General features: G+C 43.8%; 1 protein-coding gene across 1 annotated transcript in view; it reads right to left on the bottom strand.

The window, feature by feature from the left end:
* The window catches only part of pkn2a (protein kinase N2a), a 99,856-nt gene extending 85,764 nt beyond the window's left edge, over nt 1-14,092 (bottom strand). Inside the window, exon 1 of the mRNA XM_054734021.2 lies at nt 13,870-14,092. Within this exon, the coding sequence (XP_054589996.1) occupies nt 13,870-13,890 (21 nt within the window). The 5' untranslated portion in view covers nt 13,891-14,092. The remainder of the gene's footprint in view (nt 1-13,869) is intronic.
* Between the last annotated feature and the right edge of the window lie 9,593 nt (nt 14,093-23,685).

Genomic DNA, 23,685 nt, shown 5'->3' with positions numbered 1-23,685 from the left:
GTAAGGGTCACCGCGCCTACACCGCAGTCACGGTAATCCACCGAGATAATATATATATATATATTTTTTTTAAACAAGACTGTTATTATTTATTGTCAACTTTTTTACCGGGGTTTACTGCTACACCGGTTACCGTGACAACCCTAGCCCTGACACACTTTGTGATATTCTCATGGTGCAGCTGTGTTCTCCAGAGATCAAGGACTAGGACCCAAATGAGGCTGTAATGCTTTGGCACAAAGACGGTGTCAGAAGCAGGAGGCCAGACTTCATGGACAGAGAAAACAAGGAGTCTGACTAGATTTCAATGAAAGAGTTCATAAAAACATCTCTAAAAATTAATAAATAAATAGTAAAAATGACAAAAGAGTTGTTTTCCTTATTAATTGATGTTTTAATTATTTTGTCACTCTGTTTGGAATCAACATAATATAGAATTACATGCTTTAGGTAGATCTAAATCATTTAGGATTTTGGCCGGTAAAAAATATGCTTGGCCGGTAGATTTTCATCATCTACCAGCCAACTTGGCCGGTGAGTAAAAAATTTAATTTCGGACCCTGATGGGAGCACTTCACTCTAGATGTCATGAAAAGACGGGTGACCTGCAAAATATGCAAAAACCATCTAGCATGGCATGGAAGCACGACGCCCCTAAGTGAACATTTGAGAAGAAAACATGTGGGGGCTGATGCAGCAGAGGAAGAGCCAGCCCGGTAAGTAACAGAAAATAAGCTAAATATAGTGATCCATCACTACACGCAGATCAAATTTGGGACTTAGTGTTTTAGCCGAGTTCGTTATAGTGGATGTTAAACATGTTTTTTTGCCGCGTCAGTCTACGGTGTTCTACTTCTGATTGACTAGATGCAATCGTGAATCTCCTCCGTGTTGTGTATCATGCGCTTACCAAATTTAGCATGTCTGTTTATAAGAATGTTCTCGTTAAGAGAAAAACGGCACAAACCCATAACTATGTTCCTCAATCAAAAAAGGCCTCCTCCGCGGGGAAAAATATACAGACGAGCTGTGTCCAGGTGAATATAACGCAGCATAGTTGTACGCTTTCAATTTTTAAATACAGGAGAAATTCAGAAAGTCATTATTTTACTATTAAAAGGCTGTTTTACTATCTAACACTGTAAAACGCCTCAAAAATAAATAAATAAATAAATAAATGATCACTGTATATTGTTAATTAATTCAAATAATGTAATATTGATTTAGTGTTGTAGTGTGTGTGCTGCTTTATTTTATATGTGTACTTATTTCAGTCCATTTGTGTTTCTCATGCAGAAAAAAACAAGCAACGATGGACAACTACATGGGGAAAGAGACACTCACCCCCCACCAATTCTACATTATTTTTTATGGAATTAACCTCTTATATTCTGATGCCAAAAAATTATTCTCGACTGATATTTTGCACTGTTTAGGTCATTTTACACCGCTGACTGTGTTCATGTGCAATAAAATAGATTGCAGTCAACTGCACAATTCTCTTATGTTTTTCTTTTTCTTAACTGAAATGTATTCATCACTCGTATAGGTTAAATAGCTAAACAATAACAAACCGACTAATTGATTAATCGAAAAAATAATCGACAGATTAATCGATTATGAAAATAATCGTTAGTTGCAGCCCTAGTTGTCACGGTAACCGGTGTAGCGGTAAACCCCGGTAAAAAAGTTCACAATAATAATAACCGTCTTGTTTTTTTTTTAAAACTATATTATCTCGGTGGAATACCGTGGCTGCGGTGTAGGCGCGGTGACCCTTACCAGCCACCGCATTATCTGATGAAGTTGCCGGAGGCACATGCGCACTTTGTTGTTAACAACCAAAACTTTCTTGAAGCTAAAGCTGAAATAATGGCCAGAGGAGGAGACAGCAGCGCTCAGGACATTTATTATCCCTCAAAGAAGACAAAGTGGGAAGTACGGGCATCTTTTAGATATGTGAAGAATGCAGAGGGACAGCTGATAGAAGACGGCTATCCTGTTTGCAGCACGTGCAGAAAAAGAGTCTGTGAAAGGCAGTAACGCTTCAAATCTCATGACACATCTGCGTGACCATCACCCACAACTCTACAGTCAACGCAAGGCAAGCTAACGTTAGCGTTTTAGCTAAAATGCGTGATCCGAGGATTTGGGTTGAGGGAGAATGCAACGAGTCGCTATATAAAGCAGCCGCAGCGCCGCTACCTGCATATAAACCGTGTCGCGGACACCGCCATGTTGAAATGACGCTATGCATTACGGGGCTCCCAGGGGCAGATAAGAGTTGGTCTCTCTCCGAGAATAATTATGAATTTAACAATGATTACTGCCTGATGACATTTTCCCACATCTGCAAAGCTCACTGGAAGGACACAAACCGAGGACCATATTTTCCTGATATAGGGTTTATTACTCAAGTAAGGGTAAAAAAGTATCTGATTAGAAGGCTACTTGAGTACTGAGCAGTGGTGGGCAGTCAGGGCCAGCAAAGCCTTCTCTGCTGGCCTAAACATACTCAAAAGCGTAAATGTATTTTTTTTCCTTTGGTAATTATTTTTAAATTAAAAAAATGTTTACTGGTCTATTTTCTTTATAACCTATTATACCCACTTGGCTGTGCTGTTTCCAGTGTTAAAATACCAAGGCTGGGTGTTATCCAATCAGATTTAAGCTAGCTTGTGTTTTCAGGCAGATTAAGTCTGCCCTAGGCCTTCGGAATCAATCGAGAAGCCCGCTGTCCGCTGTAAGTGAACAGAGACGAGCCATTTGCGATAGCCAATCAGCTCACGAGTCAGCTTGGCTCAGGCCAGCTAGCTGGCCTCACGCAAAAGTTGACATGAACGCATCCTGTGATTGGATGAGCAGTAGTTAGAACTTTTCTAGCGGCACGAAGCAAAATATCAAAACTAAACACAGAGATTTGTATCTATAGGCAGCTATCGGTGTGTTTTTGAACACATGAAGGCTGAAAGAGGAGAAGAGACAGACTTGGTTGCAGATTAATTTGCCACACCATTTTCAAGACGGACCTTTCAAGAAAAAATGGATCTTGTGAGAACAGGTCGTCCGACTCCAACGCTAGCTGGCTTGTCCCAGCAGGAGAAAGGATTTGTTTGTCATTTTCAGGCAAGCAACTATGAACGGTACCCACGGCTAACAGCTTCAGAGAACCGCTGCAGGTTATTCTGCTGGGAATGCCTGTTGCTCGCATCAGATCGATTTGGTAGCATTAAAGCGCGTTAAAACGTACGCCAGAAACACGACCGGACAGACACGACTTTCAGCATTAGCCTCCATGTCCGTAGAAAAGGATCCACTCATGGACCTGAAGCGCACAGATAAACTGTACAGAGCCACTGAGGTTTTCCTGAGGAAAGAAAGAAGGATGGATTTTATTTTCAAATGAGCAGGAGAGGAGGAGATCCATGCTGGACATTTATGTTGGTGAGTAGAAACATTTTATTAGTATTTTTTTAATGTTTTGTCATTTTATTTTGTTAATAATCAATAAATGGTAATGAAATAAAACGGCTAAATGAAATTATTCTATGTGTTCTGTTTCTATGCAATTTATATTGTGTATGACGTGGTGTGTGCAGCTGCGCCAACATGTTCAATTGTTTCGCGGTACAATTTTCTCCAAAACAAATGCAAATAATGTGTTTGCTTTACTTATTTATTTTATTGTCTCATCTCTTAAACCCGTCTTTCATTTCTGAGATTTGACGGTATCCGTGGTCAGCTTCCTACTCTCAACTGGGAATGCGAGTTTGATTTTAAAGACTCTGGAAATTATGTGTCTTGACCAGCCACTGGTGTGTGTGTGTGTGTCTGTGTGTCTGTGTGTCTGTGTGTCTGTGTGTGTGTGTGTGCGTGTGTGTGTCTGTGTGTGTGTGTGTGTGTGTGTGTGTGTGTGTGTGTGTGTGTGTGTCTGTGTGTGTGTGTGTGTGTGTGTGTCTGTGTGTGTGTGTGTGTGTGTGTGTGTGTGTGTGTGTGTGTGTGTGTGTGTGTGTGTGTGTGTGTGTGTGTGTGTGTGTGTGAGAGAGAGAGAGAGAGAGAGAGAGGTTTCTCCAGCTGTGATGTCCTATTGATGGTATTTTAGGTGTATTAAATTAGATTGGACTGAATAGGAAATCACTGAAGGCCCAGGGGTGGAACGCACCGCCCGCCACTGGTACCGAGTATCATCTGATCTAATATTTTTAAAATGATGACATCAAACAGACAAAAAATAAGAAGTTATGGGCAAATTTTGGTATTTTAAAGACTAAAGGGGAAAAATGTAAACAAATCAACAACATAATTACAAAATAACAAATTTTAGGCAAAATTTAGACAAACTGAGGACAATATTTTCCTGATATACAGGGTTTATTTAGTTGTCTGAAAATGTAACACGTTAGAAAAAATTAGGGCTGCAGCTATCGAATATTTTGTAATCGAGTACTCTATCGAATCTTTTATTAATTAATCAAGTACTCTAATAAATTACTCTTTTGCGTTTTTAAACAATTATATCAAGTAGCATGTTATAAAATATGAAAGACCTTTTGAAATGAGAAAGTAATTGCCAGTTATTCTTCAAGTTTTATTCAAAGTTAGTTTTCAAAACTTCAGCACTTCAGCTTTACTTCACAGTAAACAAATGCGAGGGGCTGCGGCCCAAACAGCACCAGAACCGTTCACGGCGCATGCGCAAACATGGCTCGCCAGCTGTTTCCCTATTAACTCACGTTCGTTTTAATTTCTACTTTTTTTTTGTCTCACACTAACAAGGATTGTCGAAAGCATGTTTGCCGTGATTATGTCAAATTATACTGACCACACAACATTTATTTACTTTCTTTCGTTTTCCTCCGCCACTCATAAATACCCGTGTCCTCCTGCAGCGATCCTGAGGAACAACGGACATCAATAACAACACAATAAAAAGTCTGACGTGTTGTAAAAACTGCTATTTTTAGCACATTTTGTGTCCGACGTGTTGCTACCAGACGTACTGTGTGAGCTGAAACTGAGCGCTACTAATGAAAAAGTCGTACAGTGTCTGCAGAATATATAGAAATACAGGCTAAAATGCATTATCTTGTAGAGGCTCCAAGTCCGCTTGCAGAAGTGACACGTCCCCTGGTAGAAATTTTGGACATCTTATATGTAAAAGCATCAGTCTGGTGCATTTTGAGAAATAAAGCAGAATTACAGGCTGGTGAGAAAGTATCTCTACATGTTGATGGTATTATAATATTATATGTGATGGATTATACATCCTGTCCTGTCTTTAATCCATCATGAACACCAACCATAGCAAAATCCTCTGATGCATCCATGCTGCTCAGTACCACACCTGTATGATGTCACTAGTTACTAAATAACCAATCCGCTGACAGAGCTGCTGGTGAACGTGTGAGCGGCAGAACTTGCTAAACTACGTGACTCAATTTAAGGAACAAAGTAGAATCCAGCTGCTGTTGTTTATTTGTTGTTGTTTATAGAAACTAAATGTATCTGCAGGGCTTTAGGCCCAGGTAGGGCTGCACAATATATCGAAAAATTATCGTCATCGCGATAACAGGACGTGTGATAGGCCCATCGCAAAGCACGTCAAAAACGGCGATAAATGTTTGGTTCAACATTTCCATCCGTGTCATACATCAACTTTTTGTAAACCAGCTCTGTTTTTTACGCGGAAGTATTATTCGACCAATCAAATGTAGCCCTTCTGATATGCGGCCAATCAGATGGGTCTGTTCACGTAATACGCCCGCCCCCTACGTAGACCCTTACTCCAAAATTCCACTAGCTCCGCTCCGCCCCCGCTTTCCGCTGCCGCTCGCTTCCCTTGGTCGTCATGCTGGCTCAGATTAACGAACGCACTTTGTGCTGAGGTTTCTGGAATCAGCGCTGCTTTCAAACGTAAACGTGAACCCGCTCGGTGTCGTTAAGCAGCTGATAATAACCGGGCTGACTCCGACACGTGCCGGTGAACCAACCCACCGTTAGCCCCAGGCTCCGGTTAGCTTCCAGCTAAAAGGCTACAGCACTCTCCTCCCAGTCCCACCCTGCTGAAGAGGGCCTGGAAAAGTTCCCCCACACATCAAAGTGATTTTTCATTTATGAGCTTTTATAACCTTGTTAATCAGGATAGTTGATTTGCTGCTGCACATAAACTGTCAGTCAGAAGCTCTGCTAGCCGCTTATCTTAGAGGAGCTAGTTCAACTTGTTAGCTTGTTATCAGAATCATAGTTGCAGTTTCATCATCTGAGCTGCTTTTTAAGATCTAGGTAAACTTGTTCCATTTGGGGTTAAAAACAAACGTTTTCACATATTTCCATGTAGTTTTTTTTGCCAGTTCCTCTTCTGAAAGGTAGACAATTGTTTTTCTCTTTCCCTCAGAAAATCTTAATATTCTCCTAGTTTGGCCCAGCACAGTTCACTTCCCAGTTACAGCAACAGCCTTAGATCATAACCACATAAGTGGAGAAAATGCTCAGTAGCAACGAGAGAATTTGCTGTTGCATTTAAGTGATGTTAACTATTATTTAACATTTAAACTTATTTTCTGATGTTTTTATTTATTCTAAAAACCCTGGTAAGGGATGTTTTTCTGTATTTGGAGCATCAGAAAAAGTTTTATGGTGGAGGTGATGTTTTAAAGTCACTGAGAAACTGCATGCAGTTTGTTGTTTTGCTGCTAATACAGTAGCAGGTGCAGCTGCTAATACAGTAGCAGGTGCTGCTGCTAATACAGTAGCGGGTGCAGCTGCTAATACAGTAGCAGGTGCAGCCGCTAATACAGTAGCAGGTGCAGCTGCTAATACAGTAGCAGGTGCTGCTGCTAATACAGTAGCGGGTGCAGCTGCTAATACAGTAGCGGGTGCAGCCGCTAATACAGTAGCAGGTGCAGCTGCTAATACAGTAGCGGGTGCAGCTGCTAATACAGTAGCGGGTGCAGCTGCTAATACAGTAGCAGGTGCAGCTGCTAATACAGTAGCGGGTGTAGCTGCTAATACAGTAGCGGGTGTAGCAGGTGCAGCTGCTAATACAGTAGCAGGTGCAGCTGCTAATACAGTAGGAGGTGCAGCTGCTAATACAGTAGCGGGTGTAGCAGGTGCAGCTGCTAATACAGTAGCAGGTGCAGCTGCTAATACAGTAGCGGGTGTAGCAGGTGCAGCTGCTAATACAGTAGCAGGTGCAGCTGCTAATACAGTAGCAGGTGCAGCTGCTAATACAGTAGCGGGTGTAGCAGGTGCAGCTGCTAATACAGTAGCGGGTGCAGCTGCTAATACAGTAGCAGGTGCAGCTGCTAATACAGTAGCGGGTGTAGCAGGTGCAGCTGCTAATACAGTAGCGGGTGCAGCTGCTAATACAGTAGCGGGTGCAGCTGCTAATACAGTAGCGGGTGCAGCTGCTAATACAGTAGCGGGTGCAGCTGCTAATACAGTAGCGGGTGCAGCTGCTAATACAGTAGCGGGTGCAGCTGCTAATACAGTAGCAGGTGCAGCTGCTAATACAGTAGCAAGTGCAGCTGCTAATACAGTAGCAGGTGCAGCTGCTAATACAGTAGCGGGTGCAGCTGCTAATACAGTAGCGGGTGCAGCTGCTAATACAGTAGCGGGTACAGCTGCTAATACAGTAGCGGGTGTAGCAGGTGCAGCTGCTAATACAGTAGCGGGTGCAGCTGCTAATACAGTAGCAGGTGCAGCTGCTAATACAGTAGCAGGTGCAGCTGCTAATACAGTAGCAGCTGCCTATTTTTGCAGTAAAAATGTTATGTTATAATGGAATTCATGCATTAGTTTTTGTTTGCTTTGAACCCAGAGCAGACGTCACACGCCAGACGACATCAACACTGCATACTTTAGTATTTGTTCATTTATCGCAAGTAATATCGATATCGCAATATTAAGCACTGTTACTGAATATCGCAGGTTTTCCTAATATCGTGCAGCCCTAGGCCCAGGGCAGTTATAGACCTCAGACCGAACCATATCCAGACTTGTTAGTAGTGATGCATTGATATGAAATTTTTGGGCTGATACCGACATCTGATATTAATGATTCTCAAATCATCAGATTTTGTATAGAATGAAAATTATTAAAGCTGAATTTACTTTATTATGTACACACACACACACACACAAAACACACACATTTACAGTTCTGAGGTGATTTCATTCACTGTTCACATGACTAAACAATTACCCATCACCCCCCTCACCCTCTGAAACAGGCAAACAAATGGAGATGAGATGGAAAAAATATCAGTTGTTAATATCGGCCCGGTTTTACTTATCGAACCGATACAGATATGTTAAAAAATGACTAACATTGGCCGAAACCGATATTGATGCGATATATTGTCCATTCCTACAATAAATCAGCATCTACTATTTATATCATGGCCCAGAGGCTGCCTGATGTTTATATGTTGTGTATTATTTACACCAATCGGAACATTCAGTAATGCTCACAGACATCCAAACCTTAGAAAAGATCTGTGAACGCTTTTATACTTGATGTTGTCCGGCTGAAGCAGACATCTGCTTATTTCTAACAGAGCTGAGCTGTGGGAGAAAATATTCAGGCTTATTTAATCTTATTCTCCATCACCTGTGGGTTTAGTGCGTTCACTTAATACTAATGATAAAATTATAAATAACAGGTCGCTACAGTCTGGGCTAGAACGCGTTTCTAGGAACAGAAGCTAGTTGGCTTAGGGTTGGCAGCAGCTCACCTGTTCCTGCTCATCAGCAGCAGGTGATCTACAGAGTAACACCGGCCCCAAAAAAAAAACAACAATAAAACAGAACTCAAATCGGGCCACCAGGAATTTCCCCAGTTGGGTCCTGGTTCCGCCCCCGCCGTCCCCATAAGACAGGAGCTACTCACCTCGTTAAAGAGCAAGTCAACCCCTACCAGAGTCTAACTCCACTCCCACTTCCTGTTTGAAAAATGCAACAAATGCTGTTGCCTGGCAGACCGAGAGGGCGGAGCTGCTAACAAATACACACACACTCAGGCTCATGACAGCACTGTGACATCATAATGTACCAGTTTACATCATAGCATACTTCTTAGCCAATAGCGGTGGCAGATCTGAATTAAAATACAGTGCAGAGTTTTTACCTGACAACGGCACAACACTGACAGTTTTAGGCAGAAAATTAAATTTGAACTAAAATGCACTAAAGTGCCATATTATTGATGACACATGTCTGCAGCACGATTAGACCCTCGTTTATTTAGTTTATCAGCAAAAAAAATGTTTATTTGGGGGTGACTTGCTCTTTAACTCTCATTGTGACACCAGAGCTCGTCTCCGTTGGCGCTCATTAGTGTGACTAGATTCTACAAAGTTTTCATAAATAAACAACTTAGATCTGTGGCTCGTACTAAACCAAAACCAGAGCACATCGCCGGAGCGAGATTATAGTGAGTGTGCACGTTTTTACCGCTTAAGCTTGGCTTAAGCTTGGTTTATGCTTGACGCATTTACTTTCCGCTTGGTGATGGGAAACACTGAGTTTGATTAAACAGCACAATGCCACAGATGTCGCAACCTGAGGGAGCGTGCAATTGGCATGCTGACTGCAGGACTGTCTACCAGAGCTGTGGCCCGTGAAACTAATGTTTATTTCTCTACCATAAGCCATCTTCAAAGGCGTTACATCCAACCGGCCTCCCAACCGCAGACCACGTGTGACCTCACCAGCCCAGGACCTTCACATCCAGCATGTTCCCCGCCAGGAACGCCTGACACCAGCCACCCGGACAGCTGCAACAATTGATTTGCATAGCCAGAGAATTTCAGCACAAACTATCAGAAACTGTCGCAGCGAAGCTCATCTGCATGTGTATGTAGGCAAATTTTCAGCTAATTGAGTTCAGCTCATGAAAGATGGGAGCAACAACAAAAGAGTTGCGTTTATATTTTCGTTCAGAGTATATACTGAACAATTCATGTCCAAAGGCTCGAATTATAAGGTTTTGTTCCCAAATGGGAGGGTCCCACCACTGCCATTTTGACCATGTCACACATCCCGTCACACCCAGACAATCCAAAGATGGGATAAAAGGTGGAGCTGAGGGTAGGGCTATTACAGTTTGAAAAAATAAACCAATGTAGCTGCTAGCTAACCCAAGAAGCTAAGAAGGGCTCAGGTTGGCCCACCTGCACTGCAGACTGGCTTCCGTGCGAGGCTGTAGTCATGCTGGTCGCCTGTGGACATCTATTATGGACCAGGACTGTTAAATTACAAGGGGAACCTCAGACCGCTGCAATCGTAGCCATGGCCTTTTACATCAGCTCTTGCTCCACAATCGGAGATCGCGGGACATTAGCTGCATGCTAACCCAAGGCTAACAGAGTTTTTCCGGGCGTTTTCAGCAAGAAAAACATGGTAGAGAGAATCCAAAGTGAAGGCGCCTCCGGCCTGCTTAGTAACAAAATCATAACTGTGTAAGCTGACCGAGGATATTGGGCTTCGCTGGTCCACTGCGGTCAAAGATCCGCCGCTGAGCCAAGTCGACAACATGCAGACTCTCAGATCTTTGACTGCGGTGGAACAGCGAAGCATGATAGCCTCCCTAACCCTATTTTTGCTACCCAGCAGCTACACCAGGGGTCGGCGACCCGCGGCTCTTCCATCCATCTGATGCGGCTCTCTGTGCTTGTAAAATAATGAATGGATATTTATGTGACAGTGTGAGTGTCCTGTCACAGTGTCCCGATTGATCATGCGCCCTGGCTTCTTGGCCAAGGGGATGTCCCTTTGGCTGACTGGTTAGAGCGTATGACTCTCACCCGGGAGTCTGGGGATCGAATCCCGTCCGGGCCCTCGCCTCTCCACCTTGCCACATTTAAATAAAAAGCTTTATATTTTACTGCATTAATTTTACATCTGTATGCTAATTCTAAATGTAAAGATTGTCTGCGTAAACCTGAACAGGTCCAACCCGGTCTTACTGTGAGACCGGGTTGACGGGTCACGCTTGTGCGTAATCATAGGCGCTTCCTGAGCTGAAGAGGATGTGAGATTCTGGGCTTCTCCTCAGACGGCTCCTGGATGTGTCGCCACATTGGAGACAGGAACAAGCACTATTCAGCCAAAGTTTCATAATCAGGGAACATTTTCTAAGTGACAAGTCTCGCTTCAGTCGGAGGAATCTTCCCGCATGCGCTCTGGTTCTGCGACGCGCTCCAAGCCCCTCTCCACATCTTCAGCTCGCTGTGGACCTTATGTAGTAAACGCTGACAGTGAGCTGCGCTGAGCAGTGTCCAGCTCAGATGTTCAGATGGGAATCTTTTCTTGAGTGATTTAGCTACATCTGCGATGTGCGAAACGAATAAAATGTCAGTTCATCTGCTTGCGTCGGGGTAATTCTTTCTATTCTTTCTCCGTCAAAATAAACAGCCAAATACGGGAACTGTCCGGTCAACACAAGCCCTGCTTTAACTGTTCTGTTTTCTTGTGAAAATTGTTACAAAGAGATATAATTTAACTTGATTAACACCAGAGCCAGGCGCACTGCTCCGTTATCTCGTCACTGTAAATGAGGGAAAAACAAAATGATCGGATCCTTTTCTGACCTTCCCCACCTACAAAGTTTAATTACAACAATCAAACGTGACAGAGCCTGGATTTGTATTCTGAACAGTCTAAACATGTTTTAAAAAGAAACGTATGACAAAAGTGGCACCTGCTCAGTAAAACCACCAACAGGGTGAAACATATCTAAACATTGTCGGCAGAGACGGGCTACAACTTCTGGATCCACTTTATATAAATCGTTTTATTGATTATCGTCTTATGAAATATAGCTTTGACGTACACGAGCGACCGGTACCGGCTGCTGTCACCAGTTGTGAGCAGCGCTCTGCTGTCTGAGGGTAGGCCCCGCCCACAACGCCGCACTGCTGTGGCTCCCAGTGTTTTCTTTACTGTGGGAAACGGGTAATAATGGCTCTTTGATGGGAACAGGTTGCCAACCCCTGATCTACATCAACACATTATATTTCAACCCATCTTAGACCAAGCAGTGTTATGGTGAACGCATAACCCCCCCCACCACCACCACTACCACCACCACCACCACCCCCTTCAACGAGCATGATGTAAACATGTTTATTTCTACTGTGAAATTTTTAACATGGGAGTCAATGAGGATTTCCTCACTTCTGGTGCTAGCCCCTAGTGGATGAGAAAGGAACTGCAATTTTTGCCACTTCTGTGTTGGCTTCCATTTTACCGCAGAATTATGAGGGCTTGGTTGGGACCCACCCACACAACGCCATTATGCATTTACACAAGAGCCCTCTGGCGTGCCCGCAGAGGAAGACGGAGACACGCCCAGATTTTTAACTATACGTCAAAAGAGATGGAGAACGCAAGCTTGTGATTGGTCAGTACGCCACTTCCTGTAAATTCGTCAACAGCACCATCTTTACCGCTTCCAAACGTAAAGATATTCAGCAGCAGGCACGTGACTGTAATGGTGGCAGGATCCCGCAGAATAGCGCTACACCCTCTTCTGTTGCAACAATCCGCAGCTGGCAGAAGTCTGAAAGCAAGACGTCCGTCAATGCGTGTGCGTCTCTCGCTGGAAGCTGAAGAAGTATCATTTAGCCTTTAATTAAAGAGCAAGTCACCCCTACAAGAAACTTACTTCACTCCCACTTCCTGTTTGAAAAATGCAACACATGCTGTTGCCTAGCAGACCGGGAGGCCAAAGCCTCTAACAAAAACACACACACACACAGGCTCACAACGGCATTGTGACATCATAATGAACCAGTTTACATCATAGCATACCTCTTAGCCAATAGCGGTGGCAGATCTGAATTAAAATACAGTGCAGAGTTTTTACCTGACGACGGCACAACACTGACAGTTTTAGGCAGAAATTTTAAATTTTAACTAAGATGCACTGAAGTGCCAAATTATTGACCACACGTGTCTGCAGCACGATTAGACACTCGTTTATTTAGTTTGTCAGCAAAAAAAAGTTGATTTGGGGGTGACTTGCTCTTTAAATAAAAATGTTTTATTTAGTGGTTGGCAATAAGTCCCAAAACTTCCTGTAAAAAATTAAATGATCAGAAATAAACGCTTTTTTATTTGCAGAGAAAATTTTTAATTATAAATTATTTAGTTAAAGACAAAAAGCCCTAATTTTACTTAAATTTCTGTAACTGCTGCACATCATAAACGTGTGGGAAAGCGAGGTTACAGCCTGCACAAAATATAAAAACTATGATAAAAGTGTATTTCTGACTGGTTTTATCTCTGCTTGTTATTATAACTGGCCCTGATAAGCCCATTCACCAGTTATAAATACTGGTTTACCGAACCTCAGCAGCTCTCCCGCTGGAAAAACCGAACTTTGAATGTTGTTATTGGAACTTTAACCAACATAAACACATAAGTTGTTCCTGCAGGTGTGAATCCGGTGCTGTACTCCATAAATGATCCAAACCAACCCGGGCGCTGTTGACTTTGACCAGTCTGGTGGGTTAACAGGTTAAACTGTGACTATCTGAGGTTAGCACAAAGTAAAGCCGCGGTAAGTTACGGTGAAGTTACCGGTAATGCCTCACGCGCTGACCAGCACGGCGGCGTTACACCGGAAAACTCCGGGTTTGACTCCGATATTCCAGGATAAGTTAGTATGGAGGAGCCGTTTCCCAGGCCTCGATCCAGGAGAAGCTCCCAGATCCTCCTCTGAGATCTAACTCCAGCCTTCCACCTCCACACAACACTCCCGACACACACAAACACAACTTTAGTCTAACTCACCCCCCATCACTCATTTAAGTGCTTCTAGGGGGAGTTTGCGCACTTTTCGCAACAGTTGTCAACTTTTCCTACCTGCACGGAGTCTGCGGCCATCTTGATTTTCTCCTTTGAATCAGATCCTACCGAGGGGGGGTGTTAATGTTCCCTCTTCTGCCGAGGAACGAAGGACGGGATTATTTGGGTGGAACCATCGCTCGTCTGGGACACAGCGGACGTCTCATCCCGTCTTTAGTCTCACCGTCCCGATGGAGTCCTGGAGGCCGGGCTCGTGGTTACACGAAGAGGCGACAGCGCCAGTCTGTCCCGCTGTAGATGGAGAAAGAGGCGGTGGTTTGGAGTGGAAGCGTCCGCCCAGAGCAGCTGTAGCTCTGCGAAGACTCCCGCTGCTGGCCCGCTCTGGCCCGGGCACGCGCACGCTCCCAACACCCGAGCCCATGTCAAGGCGACAGTGGCGCACCTAGAGGTTTGTTCTTCAGGTGCCATGAGGCTAGCAGCTTCAGTGAGGGGGTTGCGTTTAGCTTTTTGTTTTTACACTTTTTAAACTTTAATATAAACCAAAGTTCTCATTGGCTTTCATAAACTACAAAAAAAAGCTTTTTAATGGAAGGTGCTAGAGGCATGAAGGAATCCTGACTTAAGTCGAGCCTGCGTTATACCTCTGCGTCCGCTTTACGAGGGAGAGACGCGCACGGACAGAGATGTCTCCGTCTCCGGGGAAGTGTTGCAACATAGTGTTGTTTATCTTGTGTTTGAGACACTTTTTAACACAGACTAATTTGTCTCTCATTCCACCTTTTCATGTGCTCGTTGCCACCTCTAAACCTACATTTCCCGTCATTTCCGTCCAAATAAAATGCTTGCTGCATATTTTTTCACTCCTCCAGTCACGGGGGAATAAAACAGTCATATTTTCAGAGGTTTTCCGCAAGGTATTATTCAAGCTGTCTGTCGCTAGATATTTTTGGCTCTCTTAATGTTTTTGAGAGCGCAATGGCGGTGCTGTCGACGACAGAGGCGTCCTGACCAGTCACAAGCTTGTGTTCTCCGTCTCGTTGGACGGATGTTTAGAAAAGAGAGCTCGACTCCGTCCGTCCTTGCATGCCTGCTGGAGAGCCCACGCAAGGATGGCTAATGGCGTTGCATGCATCTGTCCTGACGCAGACAGAGAAGTGTACATTAGACTTCAGGCTCAAGTCATTAATTGGATGACTTTAGCGCCAGTTATAGCGTAGGTCTATGGAAAATATTGTTGCACCCAAAGAGGAAAAGGAAATGCGTCACAAGACAATATGATGTATAGATCTTTTAGTTTAATTATATATATATATATTTATTTTTTAATATAAATATATATATATTTTTAATATAAAAAAATATATATATATATATTCATATTAAAATATATATATATATATTTTAAATATATATATATATATATATATATATATATATATATATATATATATATAAATTTGTGCTTCCTATCTTCTTCATCCTGTGAGACTGGTGGGGCGGCGCCCTAGCCCAATGAATGAGCCACCACTGAGTGGATGGCTTCTTATACTGAGCCAGGATTCTCTGGAGGTTTCTTCCTGTTAAAAGGGAGTTTTTCTCTCCACTGTCGCTGCATGCTTGCTTAGAATGAGGATTGCTGTAAAGACTCTGACACTAGTCAGTGACTCGATGGAACCTGCTGGGTTCCTTATATAGGAAAGTTTTTACTGATGAACTGACCTGTATTGGAATGTTTACTATGTGAAGTGCCTTGAGACGACTCGTCGTGATTTGGTGAAATATAAATAAACTGAATTGAACTGAAAGACTTGGACTTGACTTAGACTTTCACCTGTTTACTTGAAAAGACTTCATATAGTACTCAATATTTAACTTTGAAAATCTTCTTTCAAAATTGCCCAGTTTTAAGTCATTCACTCATCCCATATTCTCCCATATTAACAAACAGATGTGTCTCTGGACGCTAGTCTGTTAGCGAGCTGCAGCACAGCCAATCAGATTAATCAGATTTAGAAAAAGCCATCACAAACACATGTTGTTAGACAAGATGAGAGGAGATGATATAAATTCACTGCAATAGTTCTCTGCATGTTTGTATTTTTCACCATTTTATTCTGTGACATTGTGGTGTAAGAGTCATATATCGTGTAAATTTCACATTTTGGAGTTTGTGACCATGTTGTATTGTTATATCCTTACGAAAACACCCCAAAGTGGTTTTTGGCTACACTCACGCATTTTCCTGTCTCAGTTGCAAATTTAGAGTTTTACTTTGAAAATCCTGTAAAGCTTTAGTGGAAACTAATGTCGTCATCAGGCCCCGCTCCTCTCCCGGAAGCTAGTCTCAGTACTGTCATTCGTTGCGGGAGTGTGGATGGTGTCGGATAAAACTTGTCTCTTTTTTTTCTCTTCTCTTGCCTGAGCTGTCAGTGCTGTATGCGTGATGAGCTTCACGGCAGTGATGTGCTTTTTGCGCATTTAGAGAGAAATTTTCTGTGGCGCTGTGCCAGGACGAGCATGTCTGAGGGGAGAAGAGGTTAGATGTGGCAGTTGGAGTGTGTGCAACAGCAGGTGAGGCGAACATGTACGGGTGGCAGACGCAGGGTGTGAAAGCAGGTACATGCCTGGGAACGTTACTGCATTCATTACATTACCTGATGGGACCTGTAAATATCAGTGGAGACAAATCTGTAAGAGGAGAAAAGAAAAACAAACAGTGCTACCGAAAGGTGAGCATACGAGTAGCAGTACAGGAAACAAGATGTGGACACATTTTAACCACAGTGACAAATAAGGCAATCAGAGTGTGGAACATGCAAAGGGAAAATATTCAGCAGGCTCTAATGGTTCAAAGTTAATAAATATTTTTCAGGCAGAATTAATCATGAAAAATGTTTTTGTAGCTCTCTGCTTCATGTTGAATGAAATGTTATTTCAATAAGAAACGTGATATGATAATATTGTAGATTAGTAATACAATTTACACGCAGTTTTGTTTAATTTCAGGTGAAATTTTTATTTAAGAAGTAAAACATGTGAGGAGCCGCTTGAGAGCAGAAAAAGCCAGTTCACTTTAGTGAGCCAAGCCATAAGAAATGGTTCTCTTAAAAGAGCCGGAGTTCCCAATCACTGTACAGGTCCTTCTCAAAAAATTAGCATATTGTGATTAAGTTCATTATTGTCTGTATTGTACTGATAAACATTAGACTTTCATATATATTAGATTCATTACACACAACTGAAGTAGTTCAAGCCTTTTATTGTTTCTAATACTGATGATTTTGGCGTACAGCTCATGAAAACCCAAAATTCCTATCTCTAAAAATTAGCATATCATGAAAAGGTTCTCTAAACGAGCTATTAACCTAATCATCTGAATCAACTAATTAACTCTAATCACCTGCAAAAGATTCCTGAGGCTTTTAAAATCTCCCAGCCTGGTTCATTACTCAAAACCACAACCATGGGTAAGACCGCCGACCTGACTGCTGTCCAGAAGGCCATCATTGACACCCTCAAGCAAGAGGATAAGACACAGAAAGAAATTTCTGAACGAATAGGCTGTTCCCTGAGTGCTGTATCAAGGCACCTCAGTGGGAAGTCTGTGGGAAGGAAAAAGTGTGGCACAAAACGCTGCACAACCAGAAGAGGTGACCGGACCCTGAGGAAGATTGTGGAGAAGGGCCGATTCCAGACCTTAGGGGACCTGTGGAAGCAGTGGACTGAGTCTGGAGTAGAAACATCCAGAGCCACCGTGTACAGGTGTGTGCAGGAAATTGGCTACAGGTGCCGCATTCCCCAGGTCAAGCCACTTTTGAACCAGAAACAGCGGCAGAAGCGCCTGACCTGGGCTACGTAGAAGCAGCACTTCTGAAAGGGGCCAAGCACTACATGATGAAAAGGCGAACAAGCTTTAAGCTTGCTTTAAAGTCAGGTATGAAAGGTGGAAAGTTGTTGCAAAACAAGGCAAAAAGGCACTTGAGAAACCTGTTAGTGCAAAACTTAAAGAGCTTATTGACCGAGTCGAATATGCCTTGGCAGAAGTGAAACAAGTTTATGATGAACTGCGCAGTCATGAAACTCCTGATGCAGACACTCGCCGCAGAGTGGATACCTGTGATGCGGTTTCGCAGAAGATCATAAGGCTAACTCAAGAAAAATTAGCAGCAGAAGAAGTCGAAGAACTTTCTGAGATATTAGTTCACTGGAGTGATAAAGGATCATCATTCAAATCTGCGACCTCTCAAAGATCCAAGAGTTCAAATAGCAGGCAATCAAGATGCTCAAGTAAGTTGTCTGTAAAGAGGCAAGAAGCAGCTGCAGAGCTGGCGGCTACTGAAGCAACTCTGAAGATTATGGAGGAAATGGAAAGTGAAAGAAAGGCACTTGAAATCCTTGAAGCAGAGAATGCTGAGAAACAGAAGGCCTTAGAGCAAAAGCGAAGAGAGCTTGAAAGGCTAGAAACAGTAAAGAAAATGAATGCTGCTAAAGCACGTCTGAAAGTGTACAATGAGGAAGGAAACTCAGATGACGAAATATCAGACATTCTGCACGAAAGGAGTAAACGGAGAAATGTCACATCCAATCCGAATAATCAGTTTGCACATTCGCAACTTAATGCAAATGCAGAGCCGTTTGATATGCCACAAGCCAACTCAAGGGCACAAACAAGAGAAAGCAAACATGAAGATAGTACCACAACATTGGCCCAAGCTATCTTCACAAGTATGTTGGAGGACCGGCGCGAAAGGCTGTTGAGAGTTATTTTCTGTTGGGAACAGAGCGTGCTTATTACTCAGCATGGAATATTTTGGAAGAAAGATACGGAAGTTCATTTGTAATCACCAAAGCTTTCAGAGATAAGTTGACATCATGGCCAAGGATTGGTAACAAGGATAGCGTTGAACTTCGAGAATTTTCAGATTTTCTCAGAGGATGTGAAGCGGCCATGCTTCAGGTTAAAGGTCTTGAAGTTTTGAACGACTGCCATGAGAATCAGAGAATGCTAAGCAAGCTACCTGATTGGTTGTCAGAAAGATGGAATCGAAAGGTTATTGAAATTGAAGAGCAAGATGGTTCTTTTCCAACATTTAGCCACTTTGTTGACTTCATTGCGAGAGAGGCCAAGATTGCGTGCAATCCAGTAGCATCGCTTCATGCACTCAAAGCAGGTGACTCAGAGAAAATGAAATCATCCAAGACAAGAAGCATTGGAGTAAAGGTGCTAGTGAGTGCTGCAGAAGAGACGTCCAACACAAAAAAATGTGTGTTTTGTGAAAACTCAAATCATAGCATTCACACATGTAGGAAGTTTATGGACAAGGTCTTGAGTGAAAGAGTCAAGTTTGTGCGAACCAGGGGACTGTGCTTTGGATGTCTAGGCTTTGGACACCAATCCAAGAAATGTGAAAAGAGAAAGATGTGTGACACATGTAAAGGGAAACACCCGACATGTTTGCATGAAGAACGAGACAAATCCTCAAGGAAAAGGAAAGAGGAAGAAAGTGACAAGGAACCACAAATGAAAGAGAGTAGAGAAACCAAACCCAAGGAAGCACCAAGTGAAGCAATATCAAACCGTGTGATTCAAAGTGACAGAAGTTATCTCACATCTACAATCATTCCAGTTTGGTTATCCACAATAAGCAATCCTGAACATGAGATTCTTCTCTATGCTCTTCTTGACAGCCAAAGTGACACGACATTCGTCTTGGAAGAAAAGGCAGATGCTCTAGATGCAGAGAAGACATGTGTGCAGTTAAAGCTCTCGACAATGTCTTCTAAAGATACTTTAGTACCAAGTCAAAGCTTGTTTGGATTACAGGTCAGAGGTTTCTATTCTTCAAGGAGAATTCCTCTTCCTGTGACATACACAAGATAGTTTATTCCTGCAAATTTGAGTCATATTCCCACACTAAGGACAGCAAGAGCGTGGCCACACTTAGAGCACCTGGCTGAAGAAATCGCTCCACTGATTGAATGTGAAGTAGGCCTGCTCATTGGTTACAATTGCTCACAAGTGTTGGTACCCAGAGAAGTTGCAGCAGGAGAAGATAATAAACCTTTTGCCCAAAGAACAGACCTTGGCTGGACAATAGTTGGAGGAACTAATCCATGTGTTGACTATGGGGATGCCATAGGATGTAGCCACAAAATCATTGTCAAGGAAGTGACACCTAATCAGTCAGCTAAGCAGTTGGTCAAAGAAGTGCAATACATCTGTCGCACACAAGTCAAAGAGGTGGTCACATCCGCAGATGTAATTAAGGTGCTCGAGTCCGACTTCAATGAAAGAAAGGTGGAAGACACACACTTCTCTCAAGAAGATTTAAGGATCATCTCCATATTAGAAGAAGGAGTGAAGATGAAAGCAGACGGACACTGTGAGTTACCTTTGCCATTTAAGGAAGACAGACCAAGTCTGGCAAACAACCGGAGTTTTGCCGAACACAGACTCAAATATTTGAAGAGAAGATTTGAGAAGGACAACCAATACCACAAAGACTACACAGAGTTCATAAGAGAGACTATAGAGTGTGGTGATGCAGAAAGAGTTCCCTCTGTAGACCTGGACAAAAGCCCTGCCTGGTACATTCCACACCATGGAGTGTATCATCCACAAAAGCCTGGCAAGATAAGAGTGGTGTTTGATTGTTCAGCAAAGTACAAAGGAGCTTCCGTGAACGACTACCTGCTTACAGGGTCAGAGTTAACCAACTCTCTGGTGGGGGTCCTGTGTCGATTTCAGAAAGGTCCAGTTGCAGTGATGTGCGACATTTAGCGCATGTTCCATCAATTCAGAGTCAGAGAAGAAGATCAAGATTACTTTCGCTTCTTGTGGTGGGACAATAGAGACTTCAACTCTACTCCATCTGTCTATCACATGCGCTTACACCTGTTTGGAGCTGCTTCTTCCCCTGCCTGTGCGAACTTTGGTCTCAAGTATATTGCCTCACAAGGTCAAGGCAAGTTCAGTGAAGCTACCATAAGGTTCACTGAGCGAAATTTTTATGTGGACGATGGTCTTATCAGTTTCCACTCAGAAGAAGAGGCAATTCGTTTGGTGAAGGAAGAAAAGGAACTTTGCAACACAGGAGGCTTGCGACTTCACAAGTTTGTTTCAAACAGTAAGCAAGTACTTAATTCGCGGACGGAACAAAATTGTGCAGATACAGTAAGAAAAGACTTGTCACTGGGCAAGCAACAAATTGAAAGAGCCCTAGGTTAGAGCCCTGCACGGGCCTAAAATCTGAGCCCGTGTCCGGCCCGGCCCGAGGGGGTGGAGCCCCAGCCCGACCCAGCCCAAAAACGTTTTCAGGATTCTCTGGCCCGGCCCGAGCCCAAGCCCGACTTTTTTTTAACCAACTAAATGAAAACAAAGTGCGTCAATCCTGACCAATGTGTTAAAAGACGTGCAGGATCCGAGCGCAGAACCAGAGCGCATGCGGGAAGCTTCCTCCCACTGAAGCGAGTGTTTTCCAAACCCTGTCTCTCAGAGAGACTTGTCACTTAGAAAATGTTCCCTGATTATGAAACTTTGGCTGAATAGCGCTTGTTCCTGTCTCCAATGTGCGACACATCCAGGAGCCGTCTGAGGAGAATCCCAGAATCTCACATCCTCTTCAGCTCATATAAGCGCCTATGATTACGCACAAGCGTGACCCAACACGGACTCACAGTAAGACTGGCTTGGAACTGTTCAGGTTTACGCAGACAATCTTCACATAGAATTAACTTACAGATATAAAATTAATTCAGTAAAATATAAAGCATTTTATTTAAATATCCATTCATTATTTTACAAGCACAGAAAGCCGCATCAGATGGATGGAAGAGCCGCGGGTTGCCGATCCCTGCTCTAGTTCAAGATATCATTAAAATTCCAAAAGTGCTGAAAAGATTAAAATGGGGCTTTCCGTGCACATACAGTACATTACGGTAGCCACCGGGATTCCCTGTCTTGAGCGCAACGAATCACAACACACAGATTCAGAGAGAGAGAGAGTTTGTCATCCAAAATGCTCCGTTTTATAACTTTTGAATGGCTGATCAGATTCAAATAATTCCAACGGTTCCTAAAAGTACATAAAAGCAGCTTTCCAACGATCTATAGCATGAAGCAATCAGAGTTAGAAAAAATATCGCTACGAGGGGAAATCCTGCTGTACAGCCTGATTGAAACGGAGCGCAGCGCTGCGGTGAAAGCGGATAACCTATAAAATGACATGTTGAGGACGCAAACTCAATAATTTCTCCGAGTTTTGCGGTTGCGGGCGGGAGTAGACATGTACGCTGCGGGTCCGGGCGGTAATGGTCCGAAATTCAGCAGGAGCGGGATGAAGAAAACAGTCCCGCGCAGTGCTCTACTGCTGCGTTTAAGTGTTTTAATTTTTTTTAATGATTTCGATTAAAAATAAAGGCACCCGGTCCGGCCCGTGTCCGAGGTAATTGCACAGTCGTCGGCCCGAAGCCCGGCCCTCGGGCCGTCGGGCCGGGCCAACCCGAGGGCCTAGGGCTTCAGTGCAGGGCTCTACCCTAGGTGTCAAATGGTGCATTGACTCGGACTCAGATCATTTCCAGTTGACCTGTAGAGGAGACGTCTTTTTCCACAAGAATTCCGTTAGACCTGTGAGATCCTGTAACGTAGGGAAACAGTGTGGATCGAGAAATGTCCGAGAGACTCAATAAAGTGTTTGGAGACGATCTGCTAGTGTGGGGTGTTTGTATGTTCGACCCTGATGCACAAAATGAGGCCTCTCTTTGAGGATGTTCTGAGGTGGGGGAACAGCGGCTCTGGGGGCACTGTGGATGGCTGGAATTTACTTGGAGATGGGCACACATTTTGGACTAATAAATGACCAGAAAAAACTACCGGTACGCATCATTCAATGGGAAAAGACAAGTCCCGGTACGGCTGAGGCCTGAAGGAGGCGCCGCCTTGCGGACCACCAGCCACAGCGGCACCGGAGGACAGAGGCATGAGCTGAGGGGATGCTGGCAATGACATCCTGGACAGAAAAGACAGGCGACTCTTATCCAAAAACAGTGAAAAAGGGAGACACACCTGTGGCCATTGAGGGTAGGGCGTGTTCCACCCATGGCAGGTTCTTTGACCACATTGGGGCATTGTCCTAGCACAAGAGACAAAGCTTTGTCTCCAGTTCCTGATTGTGCCTCTCCGTCTGGCCGTCATGGTCTGTGGATGAAAGCTCTGAATGCTCAGATGGGCACAGAAGGATTCCCAGATACTGGACATGAACTGAGGCCCCCTGTCCGAGACCATGTCCTGGGGAGCCCATGGAGGCGGATGACCTCTCGTGCCAGAATGTCCCCCATTGCTGTGGAAGTCGGGAGTTTCTTGAGGGGGACCAGGTGAAAAAATTTAGAGAAACGGTCCACGATGGTGAGTATTACCTTGAATGAGTTGGATGGCGGGAGAGGGTCTGTGGGAGGCTTTGGCCAGCGTGCAGCCCGTGCATGCCAGGACAAACTCCTTTGTGTCCTTGACCATGGTGGGCCACCAAAACCTGTTCTGAATGATATGAAGAGTCTTAGCAATGCCTGGGTTGTGACATAAAACAAATACTTCAGTGCATAGATGGTCAGGGACATAAAGACGGCCAGGAGGACATTGAGGGAGTGCAGGGTGAAGAGCTCCTGACTCCTTGAGCCTGTTCTCCAGGGCGAGTCGGGAGACACACATTAGGACCCCCTCGGGTTGGATAGGGGTCTATTGAGCTGGGTGGGGTTCAGGGATAAGGTACTCCATGTTCCTGGACAGGGCATTGGGTTTGGTATTCTTGGAGCCGGGTCTGTAAGACAATGTGAAGTTGAAATGGCCGAAGAATAGGTCCCACCTGGCTTGGCAAGGGT

This window comes from Nothobranchius furzeri, chromosome 11 (genome assembly GCF_043380555.1).
Source record: "Nothobranchius furzeri strain GRZ-AD chromosome 11, NfurGRZ-RIMD1, whole genome shotgun sequence".
Classification (NCBI taxonomy): domain Eukaryota; kingdom Metazoa; phylum Chordata; class Actinopteri; order Cyprinodontiformes; family Nothobranchiidae; genus Nothobranchius; species Nothobranchius furzeri.
This window is presented reverse-complemented; position numbering and strand designations above follow the sequence as displayed.